The sequence below is a fragment of the Chiloscyllium plagiosum genome, chromosome 22 (genome assembly GCF_004010195.1).
Source record: "Chiloscyllium plagiosum isolate BGI_BamShark_2017 chromosome 22, ASM401019v2, whole genome shotgun sequence".
NCBI classification, from domain to species: Eukaryota; Metazoa; Chordata; class Chondrichthyes; order Orectolobiformes; family Hemiscylliidae; genus Chiloscyllium; species Chiloscyllium plagiosum.
The window spans coordinates 14,144,831-14,169,325 of NC_057731.1; the positions used below are offsets into that span (position 1 = coordinate 14,144,831).

A 24,495-nucleotide genomic window follows, 5' to 3' on the forward strand; every position below is an offset into this window, starting at 1 on the left:
CCTTAGGCTATAGGATGATATAGATGGGCTGGTCTGACGGGCAGAAAAATGGCAAAAGAAGTTTACTCCTGAAAGGTATGAGATGAGCCATTTGTCGAAGAGTAGCAATAAGTATAGAGGATCAGAGGGACCTTATGCATGTACACAGATCCTTGAAGACAACAGGACAAGTGGATAAGGTGTTTAGCAAGGCATGTGGGAATCTTGCCTTCATTAGTTAAGATATTGAATACAAGTGCAAGGAGAATATGATGAAGCTGTATAAGACATTTTTTAGGCCACAGCTGGAGGATTGTGTGCAGTTCAGTTGCCACAAACAGGAATGATGTGATTGCACTAGAACAGGTTCAAAGGAGATTCACCAGATTAATACCTAGGCAGCATCTTACAGCTACGAAGAAAGGCTACATAGGTTGGGATGGTTTTCCTTATGTTATGGACTAGGCCAGACCACTCAGAACATTCTTATACAGGCAGCCCAGACCATAACTTTGCAATTTCTTTCGGTAAGTGTACAGTGCAAATTACCCAGAGTAAGTTAGCGAGGTTAACTATCAGATTAAAAACAGACAAAAATTTATTCATAAAATTACACAATGAAACATAAAGAACCCCTACAGAACTCAGTCTATCCAAACTAGACTTAATTATACTGTTCCGAATACACACAATAGCCCCAATAAGCAAACACCCTTAAAAGCTAGTATAAATGAATGGAACAGATGCTTTCAGGTTGAAGTTAGGAGGGCAGAGAGAGAGAGAGAGAGAGAGAGAGTTTGTTTCCACACAGCTCACTGTTGAACTCCCAACTAGTTCTGGACTGAAATAAACTGCTCAGCTTAGAGAGCTGACCATTCCCCTTTCATTATACAGGTCGCTTCTAAAACAGGACCACTTTGCCCTGAGGTTTACATATAAACAAAAAGGCCTCTCAATACCTTTAAATCTCCATACCAAACCAGACTAATTGGCACAGAGAGTGGTTTATTACCCCTCTGAAAAAAAACCAAGGACATAATATCCTTGAGAAAAGTAACAGCTTTTAGAAAAAAGAAACTAGCTTTGTGACACTTACATCAGAAAAGGCTGAGGGAGGGAACCTGACTGAAGTCTACCAAATTTTTCAGGTATTGATAAGATAGATAGGAAGAATTTCTTTTCCCTTAATAGAGGACACTGACTTAAGGTAAAGGTTAGGAGGTTTAGCGGTGTTTTAAGGAAGAATGGATTTTCTGATCTTACCGCTGAGCTGGTGGGGCCACAGTCTTACAATGGCAAAAGACACAAAAGGATAATCATGCTGGATCTTCTGGGGTTGACCTCATTGCATCCTCATAAAGCCTCCAGCCCAAATTACCCCAGCAGCTAGGATCTAATTGACTAAAATGATAGAAGTTTGCAGTACAAGATTAAGAAGAATTTATATTTCTTTCAAGAGAGTTTTATTAATACTTCATTCTACAAAGTAGCTGTGCAGCTGCTGCCATACAAAATTGGTGAAATAAGGGCTACCCTTTAGATGCGCCAAAGAGAATCGTTTGGATTGCGCAAGAGGGGATGGTGAAAGAAAGAGAACAGTTTAGTATTTATGTATGGAAGGGAGGGGAAGGGAATATGGAGCACCTGCAGTACGCGTTAAACAACAGAGGGCTGTCAGTTTTTCAATATATACCGCCAGTAAGTGAGTTCCCTGCCACCTCCAGTGTGCACTTAGAAAAGGAGCAGATGAGAAGGGATTTTGACAACATTAGAAAATCTGTCAATTTATAATGACAAGTTGTTCTCATTTTAAAAGATATGGAAAAATAAATATACATACCAGTTTCCATTCAGCCTCTTACATCTTGAATGAGACTTTGTGTAAAACACCCTAGTTGCCTCACGACACTTTCTTAGCTTCACATCGCTCATTATGCAATAGATTGTACCTTCTGACAGCAAATTAAAACATGTGTCTTGCTAGTATCTGTTGTGGTGAATCAACATAACAGACCTTCAAAAGAATCCAACTTCATGATTTGTGTTCAGCTATTAATGTACACAGTGGCATAAATGTTGAGCATTTTGGTGTCTGTGTTTGTAAATGTTCAACTTCTGAACAGTACATCTCTGCTTGCAGGACAAGGCAAGCCAAGACGTTTCTAAATCCGCATGGGTAGAGGATCAATAACTTTAAGCCATTATACAGTTTGAAGAGGCTACTTTCCAGAATGTTGGAGTTATGTTGAAAACGTACAAATTAGCAGCAGGAGTAGCCATTCAATCCCTCGAGCCTGCTACACCATACAGTAATTTTTCTGCACCTTACTAAAAGAATCTATCTACCTGTGCCTTAAAAATACTCAGAAACTCTGCTTCCACCATCTTTTCATGAAGAAACTTCCAAAGACTTATAGTCCTTTGAGACAAAAAAAGGCCTAATCTCTTTCATAAATGAATGTTTATACAGTCCCTGCATAATTCTAGATTCTTCTGCAAGAGGAAAGATTCTCTCCACTGGCTAACCAGTGGGCGGCACGGTGGCACAGTGGTTAGCACTGCTGCCTCGCAGCGCCAGAGACCCGGGTTCAATTCCCGCCTCAGGCGACTGACTGTGTGGAGTTTGCACGTTCTCCCCGTGTCTGCGTGGGTTTCCTCCGGGTGCTCCGGTTTCCTCCCACAGTCCAAAGATGTGCAGGTCAAGTGAATTGGCCATGCTAAATTGCCCGTAGTGTTAGGTAAGGGGTAAATGTAGGGGTATGGGTGGGTTACGCTTCGGCGGGTCGGTGTGGACTTGTTGGGCCGAAGGGCCTGTTTCCACACTGTAAAGTAATCTAATCTAAAGTAATCTAATCTAATCTAATATGTCAACAAAATCACTTCTTATTCTTCCAAACTCCAATGGATACAAGCCTAGACTGTCCAACCTTTCCCCAGAAGACGACCTGATAAGAGAACATAAAATGCGGTGAAACCCAAACACCCCTAGTCTATGGGAAGCTGTGATTCTTTGTCATTTTCAGAACTCACTTGGGGGGCAGCATGGTGGCTCAGTAGTTTGCACTGTTGCCTCACAGCGCCAGGGACCCAGGTTTGATTCTAGCCTCGGGCAACTGTCTATGTGGAGTTTGCACGTTCTCCCTGTGTCTGTGTGGGTTTCCTCCGGGTGCTCCGGTTTCCTTCCACAGTCCAAAGATGTACAGGTTAGGTGAATTGGCTATGCTAAATTGTCCATAGTGTTCAGGGATGTGCAGGCTAGGTAGGTTAGCCATGGGGAATAAAGGGATAGAATAACAGGGTGGATCTAGGTGGGAAGCTCTTCGTAGGGACGCTGTGGACTCAATGGGCTGACTGGCCTGCTTTCGACAAAAAATAAAATACAACACAATATATTAGGCTGCAGCTAGCATTATAAGATATTGTCAACTTCTTGTTTCTTTGCGGGATGTATAAGTTAAAAAGACGCAATAACTCTAAATGTGCTGTAGTGTAGGAATGTTTAACTGAGTTGCTGTCTACCAGAGGAATCTCGAAAGTTGAAGGACCATTAGCCAAAGAGTCCCAGTGGTGCAGTAGGGATATTTTTTGTGGATCCTTATTCTACTTGGTATAGAGTTGTTGGCTAGTTTTTCTCTGGCTTTAATACATTGGGCTTAGAAGTCATGAGTCATTCGCAGGAACTCAATGCCTTTATTGTTAACAAATTTCTTTATGTGCTGTGGTATGGCTGAGTTAGTTATGGATGAAGCTGCTACCTCTTAAGAATGCGTCACACCCTTTAATGAGGCACTTTCAGAAGGGCAATAGCATGCATGACATTTATCCTTCGTATCCATATGTAAATCAGTGCTTATCTTGCCATTTCATACTTAAACTTGTCACATATTGGACAAAAGCACTTTAGATTGACATAAAATTGTATTAAAAGTCTGACGAACTTCTTGAATTGGCATCCTACAATTAGGATTCCCTACTCCATTTCCCATTGGCCCTAGTCAGTGTCTCTCACCACTTCCTCCTGAAATGGACCAGGCCAGCCCCTCCAAACATTTCAAGAAAGTAGCCCAGACCCTGACTTTGTTAGTTGTTTTAAGCAGATATAACGCAGATATTCCAGGAGGGATACAGTTGGTCAAACCACTTAGTTTTAAACTATTTACAATTTATTTACAAGATTACTAAATGAACCACAAACAAAAGAGAACGGAATACGGAATAAGTTAACCTATCCAAAAGCCCAACAGATCATCCCAACTTAATGATGCTGTTCCAATACTTGCAACAATCCCCATAAGCACCCCTTGACACAAAAGGTAAAATCAAACATAAGGTATCTGACAGATGTCAGAGAGTGGGAGGATCACACTGAACCTGCTTCTTTGTGTCCAGCAGTTTCACAACTATCTGACGGCTTCCAGTGAATAGCCAGATCAAACCCAAGAAAAGCTGAGCTGGGAGAACTCACCACTGCACTTTCATTGTATAGGTGTTTTTTTTAAACTTGAAAGCCTTTTATCTGAGGTAGTATCTGTTAGTTATAATCAAACTGGCCCTAAAACCCCTCCAAGCCCAGACTTTTTGGAACCTGTGATTTTATGCCCTGAGAAAAAAACAAGGACAACATAACCTTGTTAAAGGAGCATCATCATCACACTCGCCTCTTTTAAAAAAAAGAACCATTAATATCCAAAGATGGTTCATTTTCAAACCCCCTAATCCTAAATTGTTAGGACACTGCAACACACATATACATTACATTGACAATAATCATGCAAAGATGCACTACTACATTTTGTTTCAGTCTGTTTTACTCCTGTCACCATACGCCTCTGTTTCCCATTAAAGTTTTGACAATGCATTGGCAATCACGTTTTCCCATCCTGCCACAGGCACGATTTTCAAATTAATTGGCTATAACAACAAGCTCCATCTAAACAGTCTGGCATTTTTGTTCTTAAATTTCTCCACAAACTTCAATGGGTTATGGTCAGTGTATATGATTGCCTCAAATACTTACTTGTAACATAAACATTGAAATGTGACGCCAACACAAAGCTCAAAGTCTCCTTCTCAACTGTCAAATATTCCTGCTGAAAATGTTCAGTTTCCTGGAGAAATACCCAATAGGTCTTTCTATCTTATCGTCATCTTCCTGCAAGAGCACAGCATCGACACTTGCATCGATAGCCACCTTTTAATGGCTTTGGGTAATTAGGTGTGGCTAATACTGGGGCAGTGGTTAACACAGCTTTCAGGCTGTCGAATGCCTTTTGACAGTTGTGCACAGATATTTTCTTGCCTTTCTTTAGCAATTCAGTGAGTGGAGCAGACACACTGCTAAAATTTGGTACAAATTTTTGATAAAATCCACTCAATCCCAGGAACCATAGGACTGCTCTTTTTGTCAATGGTGCAGGAAACTTGCCCAATTACCATTGTTTTTGCAATCTGTAGGCCATTTGTCCATGTCCAATAACATGGCCCAAGAAAGTACCTTAGGTTTTGGCAAAATCACTTTTAACCAGGTTTATCACCAATCCTGCCTTTCAAAGTCGATCAAACAAGTCTAATAAATGTTGTAAATGTTCCTTCCATGTGTGACTAAAAATTACCAGATCTTCATTATATACAACACAATTGTGTAATCCAGCAATGACCTTATTAGTTAGGCTCTGAAATGTGGACGGGGCATTTTTCATACCGAATGGCATGACTTTAAACTGATATATTCGGCGTTACAGAAGCTGAAATTGCCTTCGCTCTTTCAAACAAAGGTACCTGCCAGTATCCTCTGAGCAAGTCCAACCTAGAAATATAAGTTGCTTGTCGTCTTGGAGCATGCGTTCAACCTCCTTTTGAGCCTGTGCCAACTTTGGAGAGTTTTGTCTGTAACAATGTTGCTTATTCAGAACAGTATCTCCTATATCTACATTATACATTATTAGGTTAGTACTTTCCAGCTTATTTCTGCATATCTCTCTATGTGTAGTAGTAACTCTTTCAGGTCATTTTGATTTTCCTCTGGAAGGCAACTCAATAATTTATCCCAATTTTTGACAACTTCCTTATTATCCAATTTAATTTGAGGAATGTCCAATTCAGAATCCTCTGAACTTGGTTCTTCCCTCAACGTTGTAACCGATAACCGATAACAGGAGTAGCAGGTAAAGAGGTTATGATATTAAAAGATACAGGATCCTCTCAATCTGTGATGTTGAAAGATGAGGGGATATGTACTTCTGAAGGACTACTGCCAGAAAAGGTAATAGTAATGGGAATTCACAGTGAGACAAGATGCACTCAATTATGTAAAGTGAGTTGAGAGTGTCCAGTGAAGAGTGGGGAAGTCATGGTGGGAATACACGACAAACCCTCAGCTCTAGGAATACAATTTGTCCTTGCTAATGGTATAGATGGTTCACAGGTAGGAGTGCTGCCTACTTGGTTGAAAAGCTCATGGAAACTGAATTATTGCAGGACACATATCTTGGGATTTTTCCTGACTGTGTGGTAACAAGGTCACAAAGTCACCAGTTGAAACAGAAGAGATCAAACAGTACAGATAAGAAAGTTGAAGTGGAATTGGCAGAGACGCTGTTGGATAAAATGGTTGAAACAAACCAGGAGCAGACAGATGACAAAGCAGACATCTTCAGCTCAGATAAATTAACTGAGTTACAGCAGAAGGATGAAAATTTAAAGCAATTGTATCAAAAGGAATACATAGAAGAAGAAGAATCCTAATGTATCCCTGAATGTTATTATCTTAAAAATTATGTCTTATTGAGGAAATGGAGACCATCACATATTCAGGCAGATGAGAATGAGCAAAATTTCATCAAGTCGTATTGCCAGTGGTTGAAAGAAAAGAGATGTTGTAGGTAGTGTATGAACTACCACTAGGGTGTAATTTAGGAGTTAAAAAAACTCAAGTTAAAATACAAAAACATTTTTACTGGCCTGGACTGCACAAGGAAGTAATACATGTCAGGTAATTGGAAAACCACAGGCAGTAATAAAACCCGCACCTTTAATACCTATTCCTGCATTTGAGGAACCTTTTACAATAGTCTTAATTGATTGTGTAGGACCCCTACCTAAAACAAAAATTGAGAATCAGTATTGGTTAACAATAATGGATGTGTCCACTAGATTTCTGGAGGCTGTCCCATTAATGGTATTGGGACAGCCTCCAGAAATCTAGTGGACACATCTGCAACACACTCTAAAAGATGAAAGATTTTACAGCAATCTTGTTCAATATATCATTTCAGTTGCATGATACTGTAATCGTTTGCTATAAATTCTGTATCATATGGTCCTGCTCTATAGCCTCCTGATGATGGAGCAGCGCTCCGAAAGCCAGTGTTTCCAAATAAACTGTTGGACTATAACCTGACATTATGTGACTTTTAACTTTAAAAGCAAGGTTTAGTGGAACTTATCAAGTCGAAAGGAACTTGAGCGAGGTAAACTATTTGATAAGGACTCAGACAGAAAGAAACGTCACAGAATGTATCATGTTAATATGCTCAAAAGGTATTTTGACAGGGAAAGAAAGCCAAAGGAGAGTGTTATCGGTTGCAATACTTGCAACAATCCCCATAAACACCCCTTGACACAAAAGGTAAAATCAAACACAGGGTCTTACAGGAGAGAGGTTGGAGGTAGAGTTCAGCATGGATCTGCTTCTTTGGGTCCAGCAGCTTGACAACTGCCTGACTGCTTTCAGTAAATAGCCAGACCAAACCCGTGAAAAGCTGAGCTGGGAGACCTGGTCATTCCCCTTTCGTTGTACAAATGTTTATATTACAAACTTTAAAGCCTTTTGCCTGGGGCAGTATCTGTTAGCTGTAATCAATCTAGCCCTAAAACCCATCAAAGCCCAGACTTATCGGAACCTGTGTTTTTATGACCTTCTGAAAAAAACCAAAGACAACTGAACCTTGTTAAAGGAGCGGCAGCATCATGCTCCCCATCTCTGAACTCCATTGAATGTACTGTGAGACTGGTAGGTAAAATGCCAGTGTCTGAAAAACATTGGCAACTAGGGCTCAGAGGTATGTATACAGATGCCAGTTCTACAAACAAGGCAATGGGAGAGATCACTTTGCATCATGAGTAGGGATTATTTCATGTGCGGCACTGACGGCAAAACTTGATCTTTCTGAATCAGCATGTTCAGCCACCAAAAGAAAGTGCCACAGATGATCTCACCTGGCCCCACCAAAATTCTGGGGCTGCATTCAGATCATGTGAAATGATGCCAATCAGTTACAAAATGTATATCAGAAACATAAAAATATGATAGCTCCTTCTTTTTCCCTTGTCACTTTCTGTTTTCCTACCAGAGCTATGATGCTTACTTCGTGGACAATCATTTCTAAATAGCTATCCATCAGGCAGAAAACTGGATAGATGGATGTTGTGCAAGTCTGATAGTGTATTCTATCCATGTCATAGAATACATTGTGCTTGAAAATTAATTGCATGTGGCCACGAGTTATTGGGCCATTAAATGAAGAGCTAATTAGCTTGATACTGGTATATGTTACCAAGTGATTCCCTTTCCTTCTAAGAGCCATGCACTCCAACTCAATGTGATGCCATTCTGACTGTTATTCACAATCCCCAGCCAATAGCTTTGAGGAAAAAGAAACCAGTGTTGGCCCAATCTGAAGATTGAAGAATGGAAAAGACATATCACTTGCATATGCCATAAAACTGAAGCTATCTTGCTCTTGACACTATATTGATTTGTCTTCACTGGTGACATTTTGATGCTTACACTGTAGGTGCACTTGTTTTTGAACAGAGGAATTTAGCTAAAAGAAGGACCTACCAAAACTAACAGTGCACCGCTTTTGCGAATTAAGTGTGATGTTCCTTGTTTGAAAAGTACTCCAATGTTATCAGCTGAAATATGCTCAAATGGACAAATGCTTGTATCATAGGGGTCCTCCCAACTCTTTTGTTCTTACATTTTAAGTCATTCAAGATAGCTTCTGTCATTTATGTCCTACTGTATCTAAAGAGGCTGTGATAATACATCATGGATGCAGATACTGCAGAGAAACTTAGACATTCTGAAAATTCCATCTGAACTACATGTTCCGGTGGGCGGCACAGTGGTTAGCACTGCTGCCTCACAGCACCAGGGTCCCAGGTTCGGTTCCAGCCTCGGGGGGACTGTCTGTGTGGAGTTTGCACATTCTCTCTGTGTCTGCGTGGGTTTCCTCCGGGTGCTCCAGTTTCCTCCCACAGTCCAAAGATGTTCAGATCAGTTGAATTGGCCATGCTAAATAGTGCTAGGTGCATTAGTCAGAGGGAAATGGGACTGGGTGGGTTACTGTTCTGAGGGTCAGTGTGGACTTGGGCCGAAGGGCCTGTTTCCACATTGTAAGGAATCTAATCTAATAACAAGAAGTATGCGGTAGTTGCAGCTAACTTATTTTGTCATTGCGTATAAGGCATTGTTGCATATAAGAGTTCAGTCATAGTTTGGAATTCTCCATGAAATCCTGACTTTTGTGTTTCTTGTTTAAGATTTCCGTACCAAAGAGCACAAGAAGTTTAAATATATCAAAGATGGAAGTAGCCAAATAATACAAACATGTGTTTCTTAGCTTACTTCATTCCCACTTAGAACATAGAAAAGTACAGCACAGAACAGGCCCTTTGGCCCATGATGTTGTGCCGAGGTTTAATCCTAATGTAAAATATAATAACTTAACCTATGCACCCCTCAACTCACTGCTATCCATGTGCATATCCATGGATAGTCGCTTAAATGTCCCTAATGACTCTGCTTCCACCACCACAGCTGGCAACGCATTCCATGCATTCACAGCTCTCTGCATAACCTTTGATGTTTCCTTTATACCTTCCTCCTAATATCTTTAAACTATGACTCTTCGTACCAATCAATCCTGCCCTGGGGAAAAGTCTCTGGCTATTGACTATCTATTCCACTCATTATTTTGTATACCTCGATCAGATCTCCTCTCTTCCTACTTCTCTCCAGAGAGAAAAGTCCGAGCTTATTCAACCTTTCTTCATAAGACAAGCCCTCCAGTCCAGGCAGTATCCTAGTAAACCTTCTTTGTACCCTCTCCAAAGCTTCTGTATCTTTCCTATAGTAGGGTGACCAGAACTGGACACAATATCCCAAGTGTGCAAAGGAACTTGTAGAGCTGTAGCAAAACCTCGCGACTCTTAAACTTGATTCCCCTGTTAGTGAAAGACAGAACACCATATGCTTTCTTAACAACCCTATCCACTTGGGTTGCAACTTTGAGAGATCTATGTACTTGCACACCCAGATCCCTCTGTTCCTCCATACTGCCAGGAATCCTATATTCAGCATTCAAGTTCGACCTTCCAAAATGCATCACTTCGCATTTATCCAGGTTGAACTCCATCTGCCATTTCTCAGACCTGCTCTGCATCCTGTCTATGTCACACCGCAGCCTGCAGTAGCCCTCTATACTATCGACGACACGTCCAACCTTTGTGTCATCTGCAAATTTACTAACCCACCCCTCAACCTCCTCATCCAAGTCATTTATAAAAACTACAAAGAGCAGAGGGCCAAGAACAGAGCCCTGCGGGACCCCACTCAAAACTGACCTCCAGGCAGAATACTTTCCATCTACAACCACTCTCTGCCTTCTGTCAGCCAGCCAATTCTGAATCCAGGTAGCCAAATCTCCCTGTATCCCATACTTCCTGACTTTATGAATGAGCCTACCATAGGGAACCTTATCAAATGCCTTACTGAAGTCTATATACACCACATCCACTGCTCGACCTTCGACGACTTGTCTTGACACCTCCTCAAAGAACTCAATAAGATTTATGAGGAATGACCTGCCCCTCACAAAGCCATGCTGACTGCCTTTAATCACACTATGCTTTGCCAAATAGTCATAAATCCTATCTCTCAGAATTCTTTCCAAAGCTTTGCTGACCACAGACGTAAGACTGACTGGTCTGTAATTGCCAGGGATTTCCCTATTACCCTTCTTGAAAAGAGGAACAACATTCGCCTCCTTCCAATCCTCTGGGTACGACTCTCATGGAGAGTGAGAAGGCAAAACTTGAAAAATGTTCTATCACTTGTCATCTGTGATATAAGTTGCAGTAATGTTTGCCCCATAGCAATTACAATTATGTTGCATAATGTCTTTGTCCTCTGTCCTTCAGTTTGAAGATGACAAATGCTGAAAGTTGCAAGCTTCTGCTATAGATCTTCCTGTGACTGAACAGGCTGATTTCCAACCTGCAGGCCCCTTGGTGCTTGGGGCAGGACATCTGAGAACATAGTGGGATGTGGAGTGCAGGGCTATTTTTAAATTTTCTTTTCCTTCTCTGCCACTGCTCTGCCTCATCATTGAGGTGTTTGGACTCAAAGCCTGATGCAGTTTAAATTGTCACAATTGAACAATTTGGTAACAAGCTCCTACCAGTTATTGGTGTCATGTTTCAAGAAGAGCTTCAAAATGTTTTTTTGTGGCATTTACTTTACCCTTCCCTCGAAAGCTGGCCATGTAAGAGGTAATAAAATAAGACCTGGTGAGGGTGACACCTTTCAGCTGCCTTGCCATAGTGCCTCATCCATCAGTTAATTTTGATAGAATATTATCAGCTTACCTTTTGATCATAAAAACTGGGAGACCTAAATTGTTGATTGTGGATTCAGCAGTGGAAATGAGTCTGGTCATTCAGCTATGAAGTAACACTGAGTATTTTGAAATAAACTGATAAACTGCACAGCCACAAAGCAGTTTCCCATGAAACATTTTCTTAGTGCATTTGTTTCCATCGATGTTCCATTTCAACTTGCTTCTATATTACTGTAGCTAGTTTTTGGAAGTACTTTGTTAGCATCAGGTTTTAGCATTATATTTGATCTATGACATATTTTAGAATATACTTTATATAATGATCATAATGGGAAAATGTACATAGCATGTGTAATAATGTGTACAAAAGCACACCTTCAATTTTGTCAACAGGGTAAGGCACCTCACAATACACATATACAGGCAGACATGAGAGGATATCTGTGTCTCATAAATCCATGTGTCACTTCATAGGTATTTAGCCCTAATGTCTACCATGCTAAAAGGTTGCTACATCCATTTGCTAATTGATGAGAAACATGTTTATTGTCTGGTGTATATGCCAAGTTTCACAAGAAACTGAATTAGACATTGTCTGACTCATCTGATACTGGCAACACAAGTCAGACAAAAATGGAAGAAACCGCACATTAATGGGAAAATGTGGCACATCACTATTTGACAGCTTAACCAGTGGGTGATCCTTAGAATTTCATTTATGTGGTGAATATGAAACTACTTATAGAAACCTTAGTGGTAAATTAATTTTAGGGTTTCCTCTAACAGTTTCCTCTAACTACTTCCAGCATTTGGAAGTAACCTAAAGCAAGATTGAGATTTAAAAACTTAAAGTTTAAAATTCATCAGGAAACCAGTTAATGTGCCTTAAAATTTTACCTGTGACTCAACAGTATTTCTAACGATGTAAGAGACAAGTTAAAATGTGGAATATGTATTATGTAAAGCCATTTTACCAACTTATTTCTCAGAAGATGCCCTGAAACCTTTAAATGTCTTTGTTTAAAACAATTAATTTTTCGAACAGGAATAAAAGCCCCTCCTTTGCTTAGATTTTTTTCTAAATCAGAAGTGCTTTTGTACTAATTTAATGCTATTCTTTGCCCAGATGGTTCAATGCCTGACTAGAAAGTTATATAAACAATAAACTTCAGTAGCTCACTTGTAGCCTTTTCAATTTCTAGGTATGTTTTCTTTACATTTAAAACATGACATGGAGGCATCCTAAATCAACGTCAAAGATCTAGGTAATATTTGTTTCACTCCATTGACATGGGCAACTCGTGTCTGCTAGATAGATCATCAATTTGTTCAGTTGGTAATTAACCTAGCACAAAGACATCGTAAAAAACTAAAACTCACAGAAGACTAAGATCAAGGAGCAAATTATTGTAGATGCTGGAATCTGTACTGAAAACGAAAAATACTGGAAATCACACCTGGTCAGGCAGCATCTGTGGAGAGAGAGCAAACTAACACTTCAAGTGTAACATTTCATCAGAGTTCTGATGAAGTCATCTCGACTCAAAATGTTAGCTTGCTCTCTCTCTCTCTCTCTCTCCACAGATGTTGCCTGACCCACTGTGATTTCCTACATTTTTTGATTTCAAGACTAAGATCAACCAGCCTGACTGAAGAGTAGAATTCCAAAAAGCTGTTCACAATCAGTCTGGAAAATCTTGGCACGTCCAACTCCATTCTGAACCCGAGCAACGAATGTTTGACAACAAAGACCTCCGCAATTCAATAACGTCTTAGTGTATAGCGTAGTTGCTGTCAACTCCTGTATCACTGACACATAGGAGTGTTTGAGAAATTCCACCAGCATACCTTTGCTGTATTTTTTGGATTCAATGGAAGGACTATCAAACGAACACAAACATTTTTTTCCCTCTTGAGGCCAGCTCTACAAATATTCAGTCAAAACCTCTTCTCTGATTTCGGATAGATGGATTATGTGTCCAGATGGCTGCAAAGTATTTTCCCTACCAGAATCTGTTTTCTCACCTCTCAAACAGCCAGCAGTCCAGAAAAGGACAAAGGAAATGCAACTAAGATGCTGAAGTTTATCTTGAAGCACAGCAGACTGACATTAATGATTGGTATGTGTTTGTTACTAGTCATTCCAAATCGCAATAACTTGGCCATCAAGTTGTTTCATCCTTAATGAAGTAGAGTGGCAGCAGGGAAGGAAAAAGAAAGAAGCAAATTCTAGATTCCGCAATGTCCTTGCTGCACTTGCTCATAGCGTTGAGAATTGGTCTGTTCAGTCACATAAAGACCCAAAGCGGAAATTTGCAACAAAGTCATCTTCGAATAGAGAGACAGCTGATTTTGATATGCTCCTACCATTTGTGGCATTGTATAAGGCTCCATGTTTACTTATTCAACTTTACAGAAAAGGATAAAGAAAATAATGTCAAATTATAACGTAGTTTCTTCTTCAAGCATAATACAGTAGCGCTTCGACTTACGAACTTAATCCGTTCCGGGACCCGGTTCACGAACCGTAAAGTTAGCGAACTGAATCAATTTTTCCTATTGTTCGGATAGTGTAAGAATGCTTGAATGGCTGTTCACAGCACACGCGCCAAAGACAAACTGAATGAGATCACGCGGGGCCCGAGAGCTTTTGTGTTCAACAAGCGCGTAGCAAAGCAGAACAATGAAACCACGTGGTCGCACGTGGACTTTTTGCATTCGTGCCTTCATTTGTACCTTGAATTTCGTACGTACGTTGAAGCAAAAGTTTACGTACAATCCTGTTCGTAAATCAATTTGTATGTGAACAGGGTCGTTCGTATGTCGAGGCGCTACTGTATTGTCAATTATTCAGTCCCAGACTAACAAGGCTTCCTTTTGGCAGATGGGAAGAAGAGGAAGTATGTATGTGGTCAGGATTGTGTCATCCTGATGTTGACTGCTTAAACTTATCACCAATTTGATGTAGTTGGTTGGCTTGGTTATAGCCTCACTGAGAAATGTGAGCCCATTATCATGTCTGATGACAACGGTTCAGTGAGCTATATGGCCAAATTTGTCTGAAATCAACTTGATAATTCAGTGTGGATGCTTGCAGTTAGGCATTCTGGCCCTTCCACACATCCCCAGTCAGTCTGCCTTCTTTAACCGGACAGTCTTCATGCTTGGCCACTGTCTTTGACCTGGGTTCATTATATTCCAGCTCACCTCCCTTGATTACCTTCCTATTCTATGCAGCTTTGAATATTGCTAACTGATCTTAACTGTGGCATGGCATAGATCAACACTCCCAAAGAGGATAAATCAGTAGCTGGTAGCTGAAAACCCAAATTAGTCACTTGCACAGAACTTAATCAGGAAGGTGAACTTAATTCTTGCAAGCTGGCCTTTGAATGGGCATTCATGAGATGCAAAAGCATGTGAAAAGACGTCTTGACATTTGCCGTTGGGAAATTTGATTTGCTGTTAACGTATGGAGAGCTTAATTGGGTAAGATCATTCATCACTGAGATTCTAAATCTTAGCTATTTGCCCAATTAAAGTCCTCTACATGCCTTCCTTCCTCCTAGGACAGAAATTCTGACAGAAATCTTTACAAGACAAATAGGTGCTAAGACAGTCAGACAGGTAACATTGGCTGGTCCACCTAAACTGTCCTGTCTATGTTCTGTAGTCTCCTGAGAAAAGCAAAACAACAGATCAAAGTGCAAAGCAAAATAGAAAAATGAGTTTGGAAATGTATTTTTAGTATTTGTAGGCATTCAAAACTCATAAACTGAAGATTAGAAGGGTGTGATGCACGAAAACAAAACATCTAATTAATCTAATCTTTTTAGGTTGGGTAACTTATATGCATAATCCATGGTCTTCCAACCTAGCAAAAAAAATTGTCAGTGTCCAAAAGTGTAATCTCCTTATTTATTATTTTATGAACCTCAAATGTGAATCTGTTGTTCTCTATAGCACATATATTAAGAATCTTTAAGGCTATTTGGCTAGCTAAGGTATCTTTAAACAGGAATTGTTCTTGAGTCTATTCACTGCGTCTTTTTGGTAGCCTTGATATCATGCATGGTGCAAGAGCACCAGAACTGGACACAGTTTTTAAATTAAGCTGGTGAGTGTTATTGTCCTTGACTGCTTTGACTGCATATGACATTAAAAAGCCCCAACAAAGCTGAAGTCAATGGGAATGGGGATAAACTCCCCATTGGGATGAGTCATGCATAGCACAAAGGAAAAGGGTATGGTTGTAGGAGGTCAGTCATCTCACCTCCAGGAGATTACAGCAGCCAATTCCTCAGGGAAGTGACCTGGGTCCAGCAGTCTTCAACTGCTCCAATCAGTGACCTTTCCTCCACCATAAGACCAGAAATGGAGTTGTTCGCTGATGATAGCATAGTGTTCACTTGTGACTCCTCAGAAATTGAAGCAATTCATGTCCGTATGCACTAAGATATAGATAACATTCAGTGGTAACTTTCATTCATGCCATACATGTGCTAGTCAAGGAATCATCTCAAACAAGAGAAAATCCATCCATCCTGTCACTCACTGCCATTATGATCATTGAATTCCCCACGATCAACATCCTGGGAATAAAGTTAGTCAGAAGATGAATCCTGTGACTACAAGAGCAGGTCAAAAATTCGACAGTGAATAACTTCTTCTTTTGATTCTCTGAAGTCTATCAATTATCTACAAGGCATTTATCAGGAATATCATGGACTACTTCCCCTTGTCATAACAAGTACAGCTCCAATAGCAGTCAGAAAACTCAACACCATCCAGGACAAAGCAGCCTGTTTGAGTGGCACTCCATCCACTACTTAATATCCAATCACTCCACCAGTGTATGCATATCATACACAATATGCAGCAATCTGTCAAGTTTCTTTTGACAAAATCTTCCAAACATGTGACCTCGATCAGGTAGATAGAATGGTATGGAAGCAAATACGTAGAAACACCATCATTCACCAGTTTCTCTTCAAGTGACATACCATTCTCACTTGAAATTATATTGCCATTCCTTCAGTGTTGTTAGAGTAAATTTCATGGTACTCAGTTTCTGATAGCACTGTATGTGCACATTCTGGATTGCAGTGGATTAAGAAGGCAGCTCACCACAACTTTGTAAAGAGCAATTGGAGATGAGTAACAAATGCTGGCTCATGAAGTACACAGCCTATGAAAGATTTATTTTATGATGCCTAAATCAGACTTTTTGCATGACAGAATAACCTGTTCCATGTAATAACAAATCTGTCTGCAAAAAGTGCTAAATAAGTGCTGTTTTCCTCCAGGTATACTAACATTTGAAGTGAGTCTCTTACTGCTTTACTGTATTTTAGCTGGGCATGGACTACTTTGCTGTGAAGCACATGCACATTGACTTGGTGCAAATAAAAAACGAGGCCACAGAAATTGAAGAAGACCAGTCAGTGGTAAAGCCTCTTCCTTGCCATTGTCCCGCCTCCCTTACCTAAAAATGATAATAGCTTTTAAATGTTGCTATACCAAAAAGTGGAAGGTCTGTCAATTGTGCATTGCAATTGTTGTGCAGCTCAATGGTATCCAGTCAAAATAGAATTGTGTGGCCAGGCACTGTTCGGATATATGCCCAACAGAAACAGGAATTAGATCTATTGATTGATTGCTCCTTTTAACCGAATTACAGTGTATGAAACCTTATTAATTTTTGAGATTAATAACTGTAGTTATAGCATTATTTCTTGAGCCAATTATGATCTTTTCTTAATCTGGTTTCTCAAGGTTGGACAATACGCTCGAAGAAATTATATTTAAGCTGGTGCCTGGTCTTAAGGAAAGTAAGTGAACAGACTCATAAAACTCTTTATTGATCTTTCTAATGTTTAATAGACACAATTCCATTTTTAAAAACCACTAAATAACTAATAGTTAAAGATTATATACACAGCATGACGCAAGAAATATTTTAAAAATTAAATTTTGCACAATTATTAATTTAACCTTATTATTATTACACATATTTATAATCACAAACAATAGCCATTTCTAAGTAGTTGCGGAGACAATTGTTGGTTTAGATTTTATGTTTATATTTCTGATAAATAGCCCTGTGTCAGCCCCATTAATTATTTTCCAAGCAAATTTTAAAATCAGTATTTATTTGTCGCTTTCATTTGCTGTTAACGTACGTGCACGTACAGCATGCACAGGTATCTGACAGTGCCAGTCAGACTGGCAGAGGAACTCAGTCTCTCCAGAGAGAAGCACTTGGTCTTTGTTAAATTCTCCCTTGAAGGGACAGCTGAGCTTGGGAGTTGACTGTCTGAGGAGAAACTGATGTGAAATGCATGTTTTACACCATTCTTTGAGGCAAACATTCCAATATAGGCAATGCAGCCAACTGCAGCACTCCCTCCAAAAGTTGTTCTGTCAAAGATAATTTGTCAATTACAATAGTTCCTAAACAGATTGTGATTGAAATCTGTTGTTAGTGAAATATTAAAGCAAAGTTTGCTGCATTGAATTGAGACATGGTTGTTACTAAGCAGTGCATTATTTGCTTTTCGAATTACACTGCCTTCTACTTCAGAAATCAAAACCAGCATTCACTTAAAAATGAAAATATTGGAGCAGAGTTCACATTCTTAATTTCTTCTGTAAAAATTATTGATGTAATTGACAAAAAAGGCACTTCTTTGTGAAACTGGTTTAGTACCAACTTGGCATACTAAGGACCATTCATTCTTTCGTTGTTAACATTTTTAAAGAATTACTTTATGAATAAGTGAACAAGCAAAGTAGAAAGCAGCCCTTTGACCTTTACAATGTCTTTACTACTACTATGCCATCTTTCCAGTTTAAAACAAACCCAAAGGCTAGCTATCTAAAAAGGGGTGCAAATGAATACGAAGTCTTGATTAGATGATATTCAAGAAAAACATTGTGCAATGTTACAATACAAAACTTGAATTCATCACTACAGTCACAAAGAGTTGTTGCAGAATGGTGGAGCAAGATCAGAAGGATATTTTCCCATTGATGGGATGTGTGGATTGCTGACAAAGCTAGAATTTATTGCCCATTGAAAAAACTGGTAGTAAGCTGCCATCTTAATGCAGTCTATTTGGCGTAGTGCTGTAAGGAAGGAAGCTGCAGGATTGTGATCCCGCACAGTAAAGGAATAGCAATATAGGGCAGAGTTTATATGCCACTGCCAGACATGTTTTTGGAAGGGTCCACATAAAATAGAATGAATGCCCAACCAACAAGCTTCCCTGAACGCATCCGAGAACTAGTTCATGAAATTGGCAGCCTGCATGCCATATTAAACATATTATTAAAGATCAGTTGAGCTTCTTAAAATAATATGCTGCCCATGTTATAATATAGTTGGCATAGGCAGATAAGTGGGAGTAGACACCTATGTTTTTAATAGGAAAGAAGGATGGTACTCTCTGAGGGGTGCTTTTTGCAGTTTGGTTCAAAACTTCGCCCCACCCCCAGCCGTTCTATATATCTACTCTCCAAATCCACCCTACTCCCCTTTTCCACCATCTACCTTAAGTTGGCAAAACCCTCCCTGCCCAATACCTTGGATTTTCCTCTGTTGGGGGCCCTTTGGATTTTCTTTTTGAGACTGAGAGTGGTCCCAGCAGCATCTACTACCAAACTCTCAGTGTTGCTAGTTTTGTTGGAGCTGAAGATTTGCCAGCCAATGGATTTCTTTCCACTGAGGAGCTGAATACCCACCTTCCACCAGTTAAGCCCACCCACTGTATGCCATAGCTTGAGAGCAGACTATTGGATAGCAGGGGTGGTGAGCCATCAATCCAATCTAAAATATTCTGCCCATAGTTCCAAGTTGGTATAATGCATGGCTTCAGGGTTATATTTCCTGCTGCTTACTGTAGAGAAAGAGAGGCAAGTTTGGGGAGGCAGGGGGCCAGGGTGAAATAGGAAGAAATGATTCTCAGTACAGTTCTCACTGAGTGAGTTGCAATCAAGATGCAGTTATCTGTTAATTCCACACAAAAAGTGCAGTGTATATAGTTGAACATCTAATTGTGGAATCTATAAATATTAGTCTCTCCTATAAGTTTGTTTAGGAGATGAAGTTATAAGTACCTTCTTAAAAATAGCTGCAATAACCGTGCTGATACACTAAATGTGTTTACTTCCATTGTGCAAATTAACACTCAAATGTTATAAAATGGAAATTCTGAATTGTAAATGTTTGGTAAGTTGGTTAAAATAATAGGTGTGCATATTTTTTGGAACACATATTTTCAACACATGAAATTAAAACTGCAAGTTAAATTTACAGAGATTAAACTATTACACAAAGTGTAGTAGATACACCAGTGCCAGATGGGTATGTAAAATAGCAAGTAATTATTTCGCCAATATGCTTCAGGTTGTGTTAGGCAGAGCTGCCACTGGAAGTTTGTGTGCCTGCAAGCTGTTCATTTATTGGAGAACTGCATAATGGCTAGCTCACTCCAGCCCTAAAAAGTAACTGTGATACATTAATAAATGTGAAGTATCCTTTGATGTGTAAAAGCTTCACTGTGCCATTTTGATGCGCTTTACACATTCTCAAGTTGGATTATCAAAATATTTGTTGCTCTACCCTTTCTGTGACCATCTCAATACTTGTGAAGTGGGAACAGCAACATTAAAACAGTGTCCTGATTGCATGTCTTTCTTTCAACAATGTTAATGCATTGGGATGGCATAGAAACTTTGGAAGAAAGCTGCTATGCACCCAGTACCTTACTTGGTGCAATTTATTCTACAAAAAGTAATTAGCTTGTTGAAAATGAAAACATCCCCTTAGTTCTTCTTATGATGTTTAACATTTAGTGATGTTTGCCAAAACAAAAGTCCTCATGAGATCTTACTTTTCCACCTGGAGATATACAATCAAGTGAAATCTTACCATGTTGGCTTTATAACTTTTTAACTTGTCAACAATTTTAGCAAATACTTATGTTCTTTTGGCCAGTGGAAAAGCGGCAAGAAGAAGAATTCTGGAAAAAAAATAAACCACAAGAGAATGGAGAAGGTATGTTAACAAAATTAACGTAAAGATCTTGTAGCCTTGGAATAGCTTGATTTATTTTCAAAGGATTGATAAATGTAGCCATTGGTAGAGAGGAAAAATTAAAGCCAGTGTGATTCCAACTCTGTATTTCAGGAGCTTAAAATGTGTGAATTTTAACAAATTTCCACCCCACATTTCTTTGCTTAAAATTATCCATCTTTCTCAGCCTCTTAAGTTGTTCAGTGTCCCTTAGCTGAGGATACCATTCCCCATGTGCACCTTTCTGCTACTGAATATGAACTAGCCCAAGTGGTTAATGCAGACTTATTTGTCTTCCTAGTTTCCTTCCTCACTAATAAGAAATTTCTTATACAGTCAACAATTCCCACCTTTAAGAAAATAATGAGCAAGGACTTGAATATATGGACGATTTGGGTTGTAAGGATAGGCTGGGACTTTTTTCCTCTGGAACATAAGAAGTTAAGGGATGACCTTATAGAGATTTATAAAATCATGAGAGACTTGGATAAGGTGAATAGCAAAAGTCCTTTCCCTAGGATAGGAGAGTTCAAAACTAGAGGGCATAAGTTTAAAGTGAGTGGGGAAAGACTTAAAAGACACCTGAGGGACAATGTTTTTCACACAGAGAGTGGTGCCTACGTAGAATGAGCTGCCAGAGGAACTGGTAAAGGTAGGTACAGTTACAAAGTTTAAAAGACATTTGGATAGGTACATAAATAGGAAAGGTTTAGAGGGATGTGGGCAAATAGAACTAATTTAGTTTGAGAAACCTGGTCAGCATAGACAAGTTGGACTGAAGGATCTGTTTCTGTGCTGTATGACTCTCTGACTCAAAAACTACTGTGAAATTATTTTAGAAACAAGTCAATTGCATTCCAAGATCAAAGATCACAGAAGATTTCTTTCAGTAATATCTGTAGCACTTTGATTCAGCTAAATTGCCCACATTCAGGAATCCCTGGTGACATGCTGGATCTTACTGATAGTAGGAGAAAGTGAGGAACACAGATCAGAGTCAAAAGTGTATTGTTGGGAAAGAACAACTGGTCAGGCAGCATCTAAGGAGCAGGAGAATCGACGTTTCGGGCTTAAGCTGATTTACAAACCTGCCCTGGTCGACCCATTGTCTCAGCCTGCACCTGTCCCATTGAAATCATCTCTTCCTACCTCAACACCATCCTGTCCCTCTTAGTCTAGGAATTCCCTGCCTATGTTCATGACACCATCCACGCCCTTCACCTCCTCCAAGATTTTCGTTTCCCCAGCCCCCAATGCCTCATCTTCACCATGGACATCCAGTCCCTGTACACATCAATCCGGCAGGACAAAGGTCTCCAAGCCCTCCGTGTCTTCTTCTCATGCCGTCCCAACCAGTACCCTTCCACCAACATCCTCATCTGCCTGGCTGACTTGGTTCTCACCCTCAACAACTTCTCCTTCCAATCCTCCCACTTCCTCCAAACCAATGGGGTAGCCATGGGCACGCACATGGGACCCAGCTATGTCTGCCTGTTTGTCAGGTGCATGGAACAGTCCATCTTGTGCAGTTACACCTACAACACCCCAACCTGTTCCTTTGCTACATCGGCGACACCTTGTGCTCTCACAAGGAGGTTGAACAGTTCATCAACTTTACCAACACCTTCCACCCCGACCTCAAATTCACCTGGACCATCTCGGACACCTCCCTCTCCTTCCTGGACCTCTCCGGTGAACGACTAACCACCGACACCTACTACAAGTCCACCGACTCCCACAGCTACCTCGATTACACCTCCTCCCACCCTACCTCCTGTAAAAACACCATCCCTTATTCCAAATTCTTCTGCCTCTGCCGCGTCTGTTCCCAGGGTAACCAATTCCACCTCAGAAAGTCCCAGATGGCCTCCTCCTTCCAAGATCACAACTTCCCTTCCCATGTGGTTGACGATGCCCTCCAGTGCATCTCCTCCACTTCACGCACCACTGCCCTTGGGCTCCATCTCTCCCAATGAAACAAGGACAGAAGTCCCCTGGTCCTCACCTTCCATCCCATCAACCTCCGCATACACCCTACTCCACTTCTATCTCCAAATGGACCACACCACCAAAGATATATTTCCCTCTTCACCCCTGTCAGCATTCCAGAGAGACCATTCCCTCATCAGGTCCACACAACCCACTCTTGGCATCTTTCCCTGTCAGCGCAGGAAGTGCAAAACCTGTGCTCACACCAGTCCCCTCACCCCTGTCCAAGGTCCCAAGGGATCCTTCCACATCATCAGAAATTTACCTGTACCTCTACCAATGTTATCTACTGCATCCGTTGCACCCGATGTGGTCTCCTCTACATTGGGGCGACAGGATGTCATCTTGCGGATCATTTCAAAGAACATCTCTGGGACACCCACACTCACCAATCTCACCGCCCTGTGGCTGAACTCTTCAACTTTCCCTTCCACTCCGTCAAGGTCATGCAGGTCCTGGGCCTTCTTCACCGCCGAACCGTTACCACCCAACGCCTGGAGGAAGAACGATTCATATTCTGCCTTGGGACCCTGCAGCCACAGAGGATAAATGTGGATTTCAACAGATTCCTCATTTCCTCTCCCCCCACATTATCCCAATCTCAAGCCTCCAACTCAGCACTGCCCTCAAGACCTGTCCATCACTGCCCCTTCTGAGCTATCACCTTCTCCCTCACCTTCATCCACCTATCGCTTTTTCAGCTACCTTCCCCCCCCCCCCCCTCCCATTTATCTCTCAGCCCCGGGCCCACAAGCCTCATTCCTGATGAAGGGCGAATGCCCGAAACATCGATTCTCCTGCTCCTTGGATGCTGCCTGACCTGCTGTGCTTTCCCAGCAACACACTCTTGACTCTTACTGATAGTAGTAGAGGGAAGCATTGATTTAAGTCTGATTAATTTTGCTAAGAGTTCTGCATCTGAATGGGAATAGCATTTATAACGAAGTAAGCAAACAGTACACATTGAAGTAAATAACTATGATCTGATGTCCATTACGAAGATGTAATTGGAAGATGATAAGACTTGGGTTCTGAATATTGAGGGGTATATGACATTGAAGAAAAATAGTAAGCTACTTAATGGTGGAGGGGTAGCACTGTTAATCAGGATTGCATTTGTGCAATAGTTAACAATCACCTTGGCTTTGGAGATTAGGATATAGATATGAGGTTAGGAGATTAAGATACAAGAGGAATAGTAGGGGAAAGAAATCACTAGTGAGAGTGATCTACAGCATCTTAACAGGAATCACAATATGGGACAAGGCTGACAGGAAAAAATATTGGCTTGTGCTAAAGGGACAGCAGTGGTTTCTATCTATATTGAAACTACCCAGATGTCAGGTTATATTAGACTTTGTATTGTGTTAAATGACAATTAATTAAAGATCCTAGAATAAAGGCAGACTTAGGTAGCAGCCACTGATTAAACTTCGCATCTTGTTTGAAAAGGAGAAGATTGTATCTAAGACTAGTTTAAATTAAATAAGGACAATCATATATTAATGAAAGCTATGGTAGCTGAATTAAAGTAATATACTTGGCCAGGAGATCGATCAGTAGGGACTCTGTAGCAGAGTATTTAAAGAGATTTTTCAGAATACTTGGAGTAAGTATATCTCTACTATAAAGAAGAATTCTATAGGTAGGACCCACCATCCATGGTTAAGTAAAGAAGTTAGGAAAAACATCAAACTTAAGGAAAAAGTATATAATTGCACAAAGATGAATGGCAGTTGGATGATATGGGATTCTGGATAAGTGGTGCTGGAAGAGCACAGCAATTCAGGCAGCATCCGACGAGCAGCAAAATCGACGTTTCGGGCA

At 40.4% G+C, this 24,495-nt stretch overlaps 1 protein-coding gene across 4 annotated transcripts in view; it reads left to right on the forward strand.

The window, feature by feature from the left end:
- Positions 1-24,495, forward strand: part of pcgf5b (polycomb group ring finger 5b) — a 179,804-nt gene that overhangs the window by 105,984 nt on the left and 49,325 nt on the right. For all 4 annotated transcript variants that reach the window (XM_043712445.1, XM_043712449.1, XM_043712446.1 and 1 more), the window contains exons 4-5: positions 17,379-17,434; positions 20,602-20,661. In XM_043712445.1, the coding sequence (XP_043568380.1) occupies positions 17,379-17,434; positions 20,602-20,661 (116 nt within the window). The remainder of the gene's footprint in view (positions 1-17,378; positions 17,435-20,601; positions 20,662-24,495) is intronic.